This window comes from Argopecten irradians, chromosome 13, assembly GCF_041381155.1.
Source record: "Argopecten irradians isolate NY chromosome 13, Ai_NY, whole genome shotgun sequence".
Classification (NCBI taxonomy): domain Eukaryota; kingdom Metazoa; phylum Mollusca; class Bivalvia; order Pectinida; family Pectinidae; genus Argopecten; species Argopecten irradians.
The window spans coordinates 25,286,112-25,302,477 of NC_091146.1; the positions used below are offsets into that span (position 1 = coordinate 25,286,112).

General features: G+C 38.3%; 1 protein-coding gene across 7 annotated transcripts in view; it reads left to right on the top strand.

Moving 5' to 3' along the window:
- Nucleotides 1–16,366, top strand: part of LOC138306692 (uncharacterized) — a 154,418-nt gene that overhangs the window by 4,526 nt on the left and 133,526 nt on the right. For 5 of the 7 annotated variants that reach the window (XM_069247144.1, XM_069247146.1, XM_069247147.1 and 2 more), the window contains exons 4-7: nucleotides 393–422; nucleotides 1,144–2,763; nucleotides 4,092–4,154; nucleotides 7,422–7,540. In XM_069247144.1, coding sequence (XP_069103245.1) covers nucleotides 393–422; nucleotides 1,144–2,763; nucleotides 4,092–4,154; nucleotides 7,422–7,540 — 1,832 coding nt within the window. The remainder of the gene's footprint in view (nucleotides 1–392; nucleotides 423–1,143; nucleotides 2,764–4,091; nucleotides 4,155–7,421; nucleotides 7,541–16,366) is intronic. The other 2 variants (XM_069247145.1, XM_069247150.1) reach the window with 1 other exon arrangement.

The following is a 16,366-nucleotide window of genomic DNA, read 5'->3' on the forward strand; positions in this document are numbered from 1 at the left end:
CGAAAAGTATTTGTCTCAAATTTCATATGTAGTCTTTCGTTGGATTCATTGTAGGATTAATAATAAACCAGCATGGTTGATAGGCAGTCATTTTGAATTTAGACATTTAAACTTTGTAATCATTACTGAATTATCATGTACTGAAGTGATATTCTTCATCTACAACTTTGTAGGGCCTTCATGGTCCTTCATTTTAGAACAAATCCAACCACAAAAGTGGCAATGGAAGTGTATTGTTGCTATGCATAATTGATGTGGAGTTTCAGTTTACATCTATGTGTATTCATTTTTTCTTAAGAAAAGGACTAGAAGAAAAAATCACATATCCTTCTTTACATCGAATGACATAGAATGTTTTGCAACTATAATTTATATTAATTTTTTTTTTACAGAAATCCATCCCGACCTTAAACCAATGATAGGTGAGTCATCTCAACTAGGCAGTGTATCGTTGTAGGATGTGATATACACTGTTAACAACATAATTATATCCACTACCCAGACTTTTATAGTAATACACACGTCCTTGTCTCAACAATAAGTTCTGTATAATGTATGTCAATGTGATCAACAGTAATTGGGTAGTGTAGTGGTCATTCGACTTTCACCTAGCCGGCGGACGTGAAAAGCCGCATTACCTGTCTGATCAGGTGGTCAATCTGTTCCTTAATCTTCTCACTCTTACATACCTTGCACACTTGAACAGAGCCATAAAAAGAAGATTTCGCAATCGATGTAATTAACAAAAGTTAATAGTTAATCTAGTCAAAACTTGAACCATCCTCGATATTCCAGGGGTTGCTATCAATATTGATATATCCACCCCTGGACTTTGTCAAAGAAAAACTGAAGACTCTGTGTGTTACAACAGATGTGCTGGTAGTTTGGTCCTTTAATGTACAAAATGTACGTCAAAAGAATCAAATAACGGTACATTGTGAAGTTAGGCATTGTCCTCTGCAAATTTTTCAAAGGAAATATATGCATACATAATTTGGTCATGTTTTTTTCCTAAATCATCTCGAGTTCTTGACATAGTCCAGGGGAGGTCATTACGACAGTGGTAGTAATAATATTAGATATAATGGAATATTGAAAATACTCATATAATAAACAAAAGCAACTGTTTTCTATTTTATACAGAAACAACTATGAACAGGATAAGAACGGAAAAAGAAAAGCAATTTCTGGAAACCAAAGCCTTCCATGATGCTCAAGACAAGCTCAGAATGAACAAAGTTTTAGTGATCAAGGGGAACACTGGGGACGGAAAAACGTCTATGGCACTCCAACTGCTACGCTGGTTAACAGAGGAGGAGCAGTGCAGAAAACCACTTCAGCTTCATAAAATTAAGAAATTGGATTTACTGGCTCCAAATTCTAATCTTGTTTGTATTATTGATGACATATTCGGACAGAAAGATATTAGTAAATCAGATGAGGTAGAGTGGAACAAAAGGCTGAAGCATGTAGAAACACTTTTTGTTGATAAACAAAACCAGACAAATATCTTATTTATTACCATTCGAAATGAAATATTTAATGCTTTGACAGAACAGTCTCTAGGGACAGTTTTTACAGAAGAAAATATTGTTGACCTGAGCTCAGACACGTACAATATCAAAGAAGAAAAACAAGAACTATTAGCAATGTATACACCCAAAAACTTTTCATGGACAGAGAAAGAAATGAAAAAAATCCTAGGTTGTGAATTGCATATTGGATTCCCACAATGTTGTCACCTTTTCTCCAAGTCTGATGAATTGCAGAAAAAAGGGGCTAAATTTTTTGAAAATCCTTTTCATTTTTTCAAAGATGCTCTGTCAAAATTACCAGAATGTTGTGCCATTTTGTTTCTCTTCCTCAATAATGGGGAAATAAAAGTAAATGATTTAGACCCAAATGTTGACAAAGTAGACAAAACATTGTTAGCACAAGCATTTAGCATTGAATTAGTTGAGAGTGAAGATCAAATTAGCCTAGGGAATGAGAATAAACAAGTAGATTTTGTAAGAAAGAGTTTAGATAAGCTATTGGGATTTTTGGTAAGGAAGGATAAATATTGGTCTGGTGAGGAAGTGTACAGATTTGATCATGAGTCTGTACATGTCACACTAGCTCTGTTGTATGGAAAGAAAACACCTGTTGGCTACATAAAATATCCATCTCAAACCGAGACCACCAATTTTGCCCGTCTGTCTCGACTTGTGCTGGATGTCTGTAGCGATATCCTGCGAGATGTTCTGGACACCCACATTCCTCTGCCTGGACTCCATGCCATTCTCAAAAGCCAAAAACATAATCTTAGACAGAAGCTTAAAAGCCGCCAGCTGTCGATTCTGTACCCACCTGGCAATGTGTTTCCTGGTACCCTTGAGGACCTTGACTTCAGTCTCCTTTATAGCCTTGTCCGTAACCTACAGGGTATCAACATTTCACCTCATGCAAAGGGGTGGGGTAGGGAACCAGACGCTGCAGACCGGTCACTGGCGGCCAATATTGACAGGTTGAGGGTCCAAAGGAATGAGGCTCATGGGCACCTAAAAAGAGCATCTCTGTCCAATACAGACTTCCGTCGTATCTGGGGCATCATCCGTCAGTGTATCTCCGAAATAGAACAGGACACGCTGACGGAATATACATATGTCAGAGAAGTAGACAACCTGCTGAATGTGACTATGGACCCAGATACAGAGAAGGAGTTAATACAGAGACTTCAGGAGCAACAAGTGGAATTTGAGACAATTGTTGAGGGCCTGAAAGGTGAGTTTTGTGTAGTAAGATATAATACTATAGAACGAGTACATGTCTACTGTGCATATTTTGAATAAAAATTTATGAAACTTGGTGCTAATGTTTGATCAATTTCATCATTCAAGGGAAATTAATTAATGCGTTTGATATAACCTTGGCCAGTACTCTTGATTACATATGAATTACATTGATTGCTGTATTTAACATTACCATTATGTGATTAATTACAGTTACACTGGAAACAATGCATTTTCTGATTTATGTGATAATTACTTTTTTGTATGTAAATGGTTATGCAAAAGCTATGTATACATAAAAGATAAGTGAGGCTATGAAGCCATTTTATTTCATTTAAAAAAAAACTTGTTTGTTTTGTAAAAAAATGAAGCGTGAATTCCTGATATCACTATATCCTTTTGACGGCCGTAGCGTATATATCTATTAACCCCCTTTACAGACATTGTGAGCTTCATTTTCAAGTTAGAAATATGCAAATGGACTCAAATCATAAGGATGATTGCATTTTGTACAGAGAACAGGATATCTACTAAATTCTCTTTATTCAGTTTATCATTGTAGATGTATATATTGTAGCGGTAGTCATATCGTTGCGCATTTAGACTTATTCAAAATCAGTTGTACGCTAATATTTAATTGTGCAAAATGAATGTTTTTGTAGAATTAAAGTAAGTTGATGACATGGTGCGGAGTCGGTTATCCAGCAGTCATCTTTTCCATTTAACCACCAGAAACTCAATAATTCTAATAAGGGAAGATATATAAATGAATTCCCTTCATCTACATCCAAGATTACAGGGGTCAAAAAGACTAAAATCTTTGAATGACTTCTTAGCATGCCCTGAGACCTCATCATAGAATAGTTTTGTGCTTGTATTTAGACCTACTTAGCATGTTCAAACGAATGACATTGGCCAAGGTCACATGGTATTAACGACTTGTCAATATATTAGATACCTAGATACCTGATAACGGGCCTGTACATTGTGGCATGCTGACGTCTAGTGCTAGCACTTTAATAAATGAATGACCTCGACCTTTAATCAAGATCAAAAAATGAAAATGGATATTACATGGATTCAAAATTTGCAACTTTGCTAGTCATGTTTTAGTGGTATTCTTACTTTACCGCTTTGGCATTTCACATAAAGAAAATTTGATTGCAGTTGCCAGGAACTGACCGCTGTCGGTGGGTTTTTTTCCGGGAACTCCGACTTTCCTCCACCAACAACGTTAAACTACTACAATCCAAAATATTTTTAAACTGTAAAGATAACTTAATGTACAGTCGTTTTTATTTTGTTCTTTTCCTGTGACAGATGAACAGAAAGCAGTGAGAGCAAAGCAGGAATCAATGGCAAGGGACATGGAAGAAATGAAAGGTAAAACATATTGTCAGTGAAGATATTTATAACAGGTTACAATCAAAAGATGAAAATGGAGATAACAGGTATTCAAAGTTTGCTACTTTGCTAGTATTGTTTTAGTGGTATTTTTATTTTACCGCTTTTCTCTACTTTAACATACATCTTTAACGTACATATAGTAATAAATGTGTACGTTGACCATTCGTGTAGGTTCCTCTAGGGCCTTTTGTTGTGCATAGCATTTTGGAACCAATGAGTGAACAAGATGGCCGACAGACCGCCATCTTGGATTTTGATAGTTAAAGTTTGTAACTGCTATTTCTCAGAAAGTACTTAAGCTATCTGTCTCAAATTCAATATTCATGTTCTTCTAGGGCCTTAGTTTTGCATATTGCATTTTTGTTTTTGGGACCGACCGGTGAACAAGATGGCCGATAGGTTGCCATCTTGGATTTTGATAATTGAAGTTTGTTACTGTTATTTCTCAGAAAGTAATGAAGGGATCTGTCTAATGTTTCATGTGCAGGTTTCCCTAGGTCCTTAGTTGTGCATTTGCATTTTTGGACAGATTGGTGAACAAGATGGCCGACAAGCCGCCATTTTTTATTTTGATAGTTGAAATATGCTACTGCTATTTCTTAGAAAGTACTGAAAGGATCTGTCTCATATTTTTAGCCCACCATCTGATAGCACACCATCATCAGATGGTGGGCTATTCAAATCGCCTTTCATCCGTGGTCCGTCGTCCGTCCGTCTGTTTGTCCGTCCGTCCGTTAACAATTCTTGTTACCGCTATTTCTCAGAAAATACTGAAGGGATCTTTCTCAAATTTTATATATAGATTCCCCTAGGACCCTAGTTGTGCATATTGCATTTTGGGACCGATCGCTCAACAAGAGCGATTTTGATAGTTAAAGTTTGTTACCGCTATTTCTCAGAAAGTACTAAGGGATCTTTCTCAAATTCCATATGTAGGTTCCCCTAGGACCCTAGGTGTTGTAGTGTATGCGAAATGGTTCAGTAAAGTGTGTAAATCCTTTTGTTATATATTCTGTTATTACACAGACTGTAATACCCCAAAAATACAGTTTTATTAATTTTGAATTTATTTACATCAACAAGAACAAAATATATTATGGAATAATGGCCGCAGTATGATAAGAGCACAGGAGAACTGGTAGCCAAAGAACCGAGCATATCAGAGTCTCCCACGGTAACACGTGAAACCGGTCTCCCAAAGTTAAAATTTCTGAGGGCGAACTGGAAAATAAGACCCCCATCCGTTTACTAAAACCCATTATGACCACCAGCCCACTTTGGTCAAATATAACAAGGTGGACACCTCCCTCCATGGTACCACAGATGGAGGGGGCCCTGCGATAACGACATAAACCCCGTTTAATTCTTTATGCCAAATAACCACCAGCCTATTGTAAAGCAAAGCAGGTATGAGAACTTAGCCGGGTGAGCCCATGTTCTCCTCTGTCTCCCTCTGGGCTTTGTCCCCTCCCTTAAAAATAAACAGCGATATAACATTATGACTATGAAAGGCTTAATGATTATGTAAATGCAGAATGAACAGTGTTTTGATAACGTTTAAGGTGTAATGAAAGCAATAGGATACAGACATAATCAATGTAGCGCGTTAGCGCTACATGTAGGATATGTCTGTATCCCATTGCGTTCATTACACCCTTTTTTATTACATTTTTTTAAATTACACATTACATATTTTTAATTACCTTTTTTAAATGTGCCAAACATCATTCTAGGTGGGGCGTGCTTGATTGGTATTTTAGGCTTTTAAAGATACCTTGTACCTGCATGCACCATATCCCTATTGATACCTATAAACTACAAAAAAAGCATTCACTGGCATTGAACACGTTTATCTTTTATTTGATAAACGGTATTAACGCATGCGTAGTACATGAGACGCAATAAAGATACTGTCGAGAGTAACATTCAATGGTGTTTGTTTATGATGTGTGTGGATTAATCTCGGATAATACACAATAAGGGTTGTACAAGTGTCATTGGTGTCTGGGATCCTCCAAAATACTTGATAACGAATGTATTCGATTAATTTAACAAGAAAGAAGTCCGTCATTCAATGTCGTAGTCATATCCTCATAGGGGTCAGAATGTTTAAAATCTTTAAAGTACTGGTATCATCGAAAGTTACCTCTTGCACGGAAAAATCTTCGTTTGATCCGAGACTCTCTTTAATGTGTCCCCACTATACTAGTATACATGTAGGTAAACTAAAATTATATTACATAACCATTTTTTATACATTTAAACTATACTCTTGATATATAAATCCATATTATTCATCAAAAATATTTCAGGGTCAAAATAAAAAAAAATGAAACGTTTGTCAATCTCCAATCATTTTTTTAATAGATTAAAACATTTTATACTTACTATAATTTTTTTTTCTAAAATGATTTAGGCATGCGACACCCATTTCTTCGTTTAACATGGAAACGAATGCAGTGCCACAACAATATAATTCTGAAATGTGCTCATCTCAATGAATGATATATTTCAACGATTTTTCCCCACACCTATTCACTTAAAACATTTGTTTTCCAAATAACGGTAGATTTGAAATAACCTGCAAACGTACGTGACGTTATATATATATATGTTACATTAACATCCTCTTTCGGCACACCCATTTTCCGTATATTACATTTCAAACATTTGATATGCTATTGTTCTGTATAACAAATATTGGGTGTTTGCATGTGGGAGCAGTTTTAATTCGCAATAAATTTGTAGTAAACAGCAGGACAAGGAAATGAGGCACACAGACACCAGATAAACACTCACTTGTCTATTATTGAGACCGTTTTACGACTGCTTTACATACTGTTATCTATGCTGTTGAATACGGCGTCTATATAAATGATTAATTTTATTCCTTAAACCTGGATAATGAGTGTGTCAGCCCTCTTAACGGGATGTTTTAATGTTGTCTACAGTTTTAGAACTCTCCTGTGTTGTATAGTGAGCCATAGCAACTGTAGAAAGTTTTTGATGTGAGTTTTATCATTTGTATGTCATACCTATAAAACAGTTGAAAACTCTTTCTTAAAATTAATCTACGGGAAAATATTACATACCCATGTAGATCTTTGAAAATATATGTATAAACATGTGAACCGGTGTAAATGTAACGTGAGGCCTGTAAATATTGCAGTGTCATCAGATGTCATCGGAATGTTTGAATGGCAACAACGTATAATATCGTAAAACATTGTACTTTTTATACAGAACAATACTGGAAGGTGGACAGCATTCACTCACAAGCGTCAGATATCAAGATATTAAAGAAACCTTCTTCACCTATCAACATGGATGAAACCGAAGGTGTAGAGTCCGTCAAGGATAAGGTGAGCTATTTGCATCATTTTATGTCACCTGTTCACACCATGGACATCACAGCATATAAGGAGACTAGTATACATATATTGCGCTTTTATTTACCTGTTTCCATTTGTACTAAAGTTGATAAAACATGTCTTCATTGCATACGTTTTAAAGCAGACGAGAATGTGAATGTTTTATTTGACTTTTTAGGTCATCTGACCGTGCGCCGTTCGCCGTTCGCCGTGCGCCGTGCGTCGTGCGTCGTGCGTCGTGCGTAAGACTATTTATACAAAAGCCTACTCCTCCTTAACCCTTGAGTGAATTACATCCATATTTGGTGTGAAACATCATTGGGGAAGGACAATAATATTTTATATAAATGAGATACGTCCGACCCCTAGGGGCAGAGGGGCGGGCCCCAAAAGGGGAAATTTTCTTAATTTTAGCTTTAAAATTCTACTCCTCTTTCATCCTTGGATAAATTTCATCCATATTTGGTGTGAAACATCATTGGGGAAGGACAATCATATATTATATAAATGAGCCTGGTCCGACCCCTAGGGGCTGTGGGATGGGGCCCAAAAAAGGGCAAATTTTCTTAATTTTAGCTTTAAAATCCTACTTCTCCTTCATCCTTGAATGAATTTCATCTATATTTGGTGTATAATATCATTGGGGAAGGACCATCATATTTTATATAAATGAGCCTGGTCCGACCCCTAGGGGCTGAGGGGTGGGGCCCCAAATGGGGAAATTTTCTTAATCTTAGCTTCAAAATCCTACTCCTCCTTCATCCTTCGATGGATTTCATCCATATTTGGTGTGAAACATCATTTGGGATGGACACTCATATTTTATATAAATGAGATAGGTCCGACCACTAGGGGCAGAGGGGCGGGGCCCTAAAAGGGGAAATTTTCTTAATTTAAGCTTTTAAATCCTACTCCTCCTTCATTCTTGGATGAATTTCATCCATATTTGGTGTGAAACATCATTTGGGAAGGACAATCATATTTTATGTAAATGAGATAGATCTGACCCCTAAGGGCTGAGGGGTGGGGCCCCAAAAGGGCAAATTTTCTTAATTTTAGCTGGTCCACTTCCTGTTTTCAGGTTTCAGTCTCCATTCACAATGAAAATTGGTCTATAGGGGTTTAAATTGATGCCGAACAACATGCAAACATTTTCGTAAAGATTTTGGTATTCCAAGATGGCCGCTGGTTCACTTCCTGTTTTCAGGTTTCAGTCTCCAATCTCAAGGAAAATTGGTCTATAGGGGTTTAATTGATTCAGAAGGGGGAACTTTAGGTGCGGACAATGATATTTTATAAAGGACCGAGCTAAGACCCATAGCGATAGTACGGCGGATGTCCAAAATGGAAGCTTTGCTGAAATTTGGCTTTAAGATCTGAGTCCTCCTTATATTAATCCGTGAATGGGTTACAACCATATACATATATGGATGAAGGGCTACCAAGATTGTTCAGCAAATGACATTTACCTATTTCAGAAACTTACATATTCAACTAAGGAGTTCCTTGTATTGTTTATATTAATCGTTAACCAATACTTTATACTGTGACTTTGTTGTTTTGTGTAATGAGTCAGATGACCGTTAAGGCCCATGGGCCTCTTGTTAATTTTTGCATCCTTCCATCCATGTTACATATTGTGTCACACAGTTTTTGTTTTCGTTTAATCTCTACTACTTGACTGATATCTCAGACATCTCGTTTGGGATTGAAACAACATAACAAAGACTAATTTGTAGAAAAATGTATAAACAGAAGTGTGCTGATAATATTTAAATCATCAATATGCATTATACATTTTACATCATATCTAAAGGATATAACTTAATCAGGAGAGAAAAATGTAATGGTGTTATCAGAAATGTAGATATTTTATGACAATTAAGAGTTCTCTTAGATCAACAGAGAACCATCAGGAACTGTCAATGAGCACTATGACAAGCAGAGAGGAAGGCTCATGTTGAAAAAAGGAGCAGACCCGGACATGATAGACCGTGCATACTATCAATATGTTTGTGAGATTTGTTTAAAGCACTGACAACTCTGAATCATCATTTTGAAATGGTTTCCAAGGAAGACAAACGCCTGAGAAGAGCAGACCTCGGACTGTTTCAGGACAAGATGGGTGTTCTGTTCAAACAGGTTGAGCATTAGAGAATCGTCGAAATATACTTTTCTTCGAGTGCAGAAACCTCACTACAACCTGCAGCAGTTTGGTGAAACCAAAGAAGGCGGCATGACCCGGAAGTGGAATACTTTCCCGTTGCAAGTATAACGGTGGAATTTATGTGACGACTTCTTCAATGTTTCAAAATATTTTATTGATCGCATGCTTGTAGGTACAAGCATATTTTAAAAACACTTTGCACTGGATTGAATTTCCAAAATAGCGTTTAATCGTTTTTTAGAATTGACACAAATCATGCATGTTGCTGAAAAAACACACTAATAGATAATGATGCACACATACTACAGAAGAAATTACATATAGCTATGAATAACATACATGACTTTCTGTTCTATTAAACACTTAATGATAACGGTATTTATTGGTCAGTTATCAATATTCGCTTAATTTGATTTTAGTTACACTGGATTTTGACTCTTAACTTAATCCCTCGATGTCACTCTCACTCCCGACATTCATGGGTAAACAGCTAGCAGGCAGCACTAAAATGTCCATAGTGTTTTAGCACTTAGTGCCTACCCAGCCACAAATATACAGATCATGAGCAACACTAATGGAGTAAATCATTATATATATATATTATATACATGTATATTCATTTTTACTTTCAATCCAAAAAGGAAAAGAAATTAATATTGGTTTGTTCGTTACATTAATGATTTCGCCAGTCTCTAGGCTACGCCCCATCATAATATAGGTTACAGCAAAGGGAAATGTCGGAATAGATATAGTAACTATGCAGTTGAATTAAAACATATAACAATTTTACTTAAAAGTTGCTTAAAGCTCTAAGGTCTAGTTGATTTAATGTATGACTGGATATATGCACACATTGTATTTGCAGAATTTAGATCATAAATATGATGATTACTCCCCCTTGTAAGCAAGTTAATATACCTAAACATTTAGGTTTTGATTCAACTAAAGATTTAGTTAGATATCTTCTTGTAGGACAGACAGAGAGTCAATTAAAAGTCATCTTTTAATTATGATTCTAGGCCAAAATTGAAAGAAGTAACAAACATCCTTAACAGAGCTGCCACAAATACAAGATCCAATGTCAATCATATGATCTTTGTATAAATCTGAGTTGATTTGACTTATTGACTTATTATAGGATATAGATCCACTATACAAGTATTTAAAAGCATAAGTACATGATTTTTCAGTATAAGTGCGTATGACATGACGGCTTGTTGTGCTGACCTCTTGATGACAATTTTGGAAGTAGGCTTCTACTGAAGTGGCCCACATTAAAGCTATGCCGACGGATGGAGTCTCCGTTTTGAAGTTAGGAGAATCAACGTTGAAGTCACACAGATATATGATTGAACGTCTAGCTCCGGACTTCTTGCAGACCAGAAATATTCTTGAATAGAAGCAGCTGTTTGTGCAGTCCTCCACAGGTATATTCTCAGCTGCGCTCTTTAGTTTCTAAAAGTGAATTATCTGGATCCCTGGAGGAGGAAAAAATAGGCTTTGTCACCTGGAAGGATCCCCCAATAGGGGAATGCCCAACCCTTTATTACCTACAAACAAGGCACAAAAGTTCTCTGTGATTTTCCTCCACTCCAGAAGGAATGCAGATAGACGCCCTCCTACAGTCAGTTCGGGAGGAGGAAGATCGAAACCCTCTAAGGTTGGAGAATCCTTTCCTATCGCGAAGCCTAATCTGCAAAAGGACCATAATTTGAGAATGGAGCAGCGTTATCTTCCAGAACAGACCCTTTGTCTTGAATGACCAAGAAATGGGAGTCAGGAACCCTTCTTCATATCTCCAAAAGGGATCATTCCCATTGTTGCCCTTGAAGTAAGGCCTCCACTTCGGCTGCAGAGCAGACTCGGGAGTTGAAATTAGCCTTCTTCTTAGTTCGCGCTGATACCTCCGAGGAACTGGCCTTCACTGTCTGCATTCTCTTCAAAGTAGGACTGAAGCGATCAAGTAATCCTTCAATCCCTTCTTAACAGAAGAAAGAGTCCTCCCAAAAAGAGTGGACCCAGAGAAGATGAAGTCAGCAAACTGGAACGGCAGGATTTTTAAAACAGAACAACGCCTAGCCAACAAGATATTGGAGAGCAATGACACCTGAGGCTTGCTTGGAATGGCAATCGCTCCCGTTAGCCCTTGCACGACAATAAATATGTCATCGTGAACGGCAGCTAGTGCTAGGACGCGCATCCGATATGGTGTCTCCCGTCACTTGTTCTGGCACTATTATCAGAATAAATATGTACTTATGAATATGCTGTTATTCCATAAACAGGGCGTGTTTGAAGTGGAAATAGGGGGTTGAATGACCTCTCACGTTTTTATTAACATGTCTCTCTCTATCTTTTAATATCTAAAATAGGTTGGTGAGGACATAATTGCTAAACAAAATCGCAAAATTGGATTTAGTGGCGAACAGCTCGTTCGATAGGCTCGCGGGTGCAAGTGCGTTGAGAAGGGCCACTGTAATGAAGCCAGCGCTCGCAAAGCCCTGATCAGGGAAGAGATAACTTTGTCCTGAATGTCGGCTTGTTCTGTTTCGGATATCCAAAGCTCAGCCACCCTATATAGACAATCTGTCAGGAGGTCTATATAAGACACAATCTGGATGAGGAGATGCATCAACATCTTTTTTTCTTGTGATATTCCTTGCAGTCATAAAAAACCGTCTTAACCGTATAGTATTGAATCAAAATATCAAACAGTTCATAAGAATACCTACTAATACATTTTGAACCACTTATAATGTTTTTAAGTAATTGGGAATCGAACATGTAATCAGGGAATCGAATAAGTAATCATGAAATCGAATAATTAATCAGGGGATCGAATAAGTAATCAGGGTAAAGCCGCCCGTATATAAATTTAAAGATACTCATCCTCATCCTAAACTGTTTTCAGTACTAAATCGATCGTACGATTGGGAAACATGTACATGTATCAATATATTAATTTGGGCATATGCACATACCTGTGTAAAAACAAGTGTGGTAAAGTTACATTGTTAACATGATCTACCATATCCCTTTGATCATGCGCATGGTGTTGATTTTACAATGTTGGGTAATGAATTTTTTACACACACGTTCCGATGATATCGCAATATTGACAGTTTCGTCGACACTGTCCAACACTGCGTTGTTCGTTACAATAAAGTAATTTGTGTTGGTTTCATTGCAAATGCATATGATATGGCAAGATGACAACAATAATGTGGTTAGATAAGGTTTCACCAAAGCGACAATACATACGAGTAGATCTAGCCTATGATATACTGTAACCTGTAACAGTACATGTAACCGGTCGTGGCACCCTGGCCTACCTACCCTGATGTGTTTCCAAATAACAGTACTAATGGATCATACAGTTTTGTTCCATATTTACGATAAATATCTATAAAACGTATTAATGAAGCGATTGAATCAAGGATGGAACTCTATGCTATTTTTTTCTGTTCTTCAAGGTCTACCTGTGTTTGCTTACCTACATTTCCTTATCCGATTATCTTGGAATTCAAATGGAAATAATGTTTGATATACCTCCCTGTGTCTCACCTATATACCACTGATCATGTTTGATATACCTCCCTGTGTGTCACCTGTATACCCCTGGTCATGTTTGATATACCTCCCCGTGTGTCACCTGTATACCCCTGGTCATGTTTGATATATCTCCCTGTGTGTTACCTGTATACCACTGGTCATGTTTGATAAACCTCCCCGTGTGTCACCTGTATACCACTGGTCATGTTTGATATACCTCCCTGTGTGTCACCTGTATACCACTGATCATGTTTGATATACCTCCCTGTGTGTCACCTGTATACCCCTGGTCACCTTTGATATACCACCCTGTGTGTCACCTACATACTCCTGGTCATGTTTGATATACCTCCCTGTGTGTCACCTGTATACCCTTGGTCATCTTTGATATACCACCCTGTGTGTCACCTGTATACCACAGATCATGTTTGATATATCTCCCTGTGTGTTACCTGTATACCACTGGTCATGTTTGATAAACCTCCCCGTGTGTCACCTGTTTACCACTGGTCATGTTTGATATACCTCCCTGTGTGTCACCTGTATACCACTGATCATGTTTGATATACCTCCCTGTGTGTCACCTGCATACCATTGATCATGTTTGATATACCTCCCTGTGTGTCACCTGTATACCACTGGTCATGTTTGATATACCTCCCTGTGTGTCACCTGCATACCATTGATCATGTCTGATATACCACCCTGTGTGTCACCTGTATACCCCTGGTCATGTTTGATATACCTCCCTGTGTGTCACCTGTATACCACTGATCATGTTTGATATACTTCCCTGTGTGTCACCTGTATACCCCTGGTCATCTTTGATATACCACCCTGTGTGTCACCTACATACCCCTGGTCATGTTTGATATACCTCCCTGTGTGTCACCTGCATACCATTGATCATGTTTGATATACCTCCCTGTGTGTCACCTGTATACCACTGGTCATGTTTGATATACCTCCCTGTGTATCACCTGTATACCACTGGTCATGTTTGATATACCTCCCTGTATGTCACCTGCATACCATTGATCATGTTTGATATACCTCCCAGTGTATCACCTGTATACTACTGGTCATATTTGATATACCTCCCAGTGTGTCACCTGTATACCACTGGTCATGTTTGATATACCTCCCTGTGTGTTACCTGTATACCACTGGTCATGTTTGATATACCTCCCTGTGTGTCACCTGTATACCACTGGTCATGTTTGATATACCTCCCTGTGTGTTACCTGTATACCACTGGTCATGTTTGATATACCTCCCTGTGTGTTACCTGTATACCACTGGTCATGTTTGATATACCTCCCTGTGTGTTACCTGTATACCACTGGTCATGTTTGATATACCTCCCTGTGTGTTACCTGTATACCACTGGTCATGTTTTATATACCTCCCTGTGTGTTACCTGTATACCACTGGTCATGTTTGATATACCTCCCTGTGTGTTACCTGTATACCACTGATCATGTTTGATATACCTCCCTGTGTGTCACCTGTATACCACTGGTCATGTTTGATATACCACCCTGTGTGTCACCTGTATACCACTGGTCATGTTTGATATACCTCCCTGTGTGTCACCTGTATACCACTGGTCATGTTTGATATACCTCCCTGTGTGTCACCTGTATACCACTGGTCATGTTTGATATACCTCCCTGTGTGTCACCTGTATACCACTGGTCATGTTTGATATACCTCCCTGTGTGTCACCTGTATACCACTGGTCATGTTTGATATACCTCCCTGTGTGTCACCTGTATACCACTGGTCATGTTTGATATACCTCCCTGTGTGTTACCTGTATACCACTGGTCATGTTTGATATACCTCCCTGTGTGTCACCTGTATACCACTGGTCATGTTTGATATACCTCCCTGTGTGTTACCTGTATAATACTGGTCATGTTTGATATACCTCCCTGTGTGTCACCTGTATACCACTGGTCATGTTTGATATACCTCCCTGTGTGTCACCTGTATACCACTGGTCATGTTTGATATACCTCCCTGTGTGTCACCTGCATACCATTGATCATGTTTGATATACCTCCCTGTGTGTCACCTGTATACCACTGGTCATGTTTGATATACCTCCCAGTGTGTCACCTGTATACCACTGGTCATGTTTGATATACCTCCCTGTGTGTCACCTGTATACCACTGGTCATGTTTGATATACCTCCCTGTGTGTTACCTGTATACCACTGGTCATGTTTGATATACCTCCCTGTGTGTTACCTGTATACCACTGGTCATGTTTGATATACCTCCCTGTGTGTTACCTGTATACCACTGGTCATGTTTGATATACCTCCCTGTGTGTTACCTGTATACCACTGGTCATGTTTGATATACCTCCCTGTGTGTTACCTGTATACCACTGATCATGTTTTGATATACCTCCCTGTGTGTTACCTGTATACCACTGGTCATGTTTGATATACCTCCCTGTGTGTTACCTGTATACCACTGGTCATGTTTGATATACCTCCCTGTGTGTTACCTGTATACTACTGGTTATGTTTGATATACCTCCCTGTGTGTTACCTGTATACCACTGATTATGTTTGATATACCTCCTTGTGTGTCACCTGTATACCCCTGGTCATGTTTTATATACCTCCCTGTGTGTCACTTCTATACCACTGATCATGTTTGATATACCTCCCTGTGTGTTACCTGTATACCACTGGTCATGTTTGATATACCTCCCTGTGTATCACCTGTATACCTCTGATCATGTTTGATGTACATCCCAGTGTGTTACCTGTATACCCCTGGTCATGTTTGATATACCTCCCTTTGTGTTACCTGTATACCACTGATTATGTTTGGATATACCTCCCTGTGTGTCACCTGTATACCACTGGTCATGTTTGATATACCTCCCTGTGTGTCACCTGTATACCACTGGTCATGTTTGATATACCTCCCTGTGTGTCACCTGTATACCACTGGTCATGTTTGATATACCTCCCTGTGTGTTACCTGTATACCACTGGTCATGTTTGATATACCTTCCTGTGTGTCACCTGTATACCACTGGTCATGTTTGATATACCTCCCTGTGTGTTACCTGT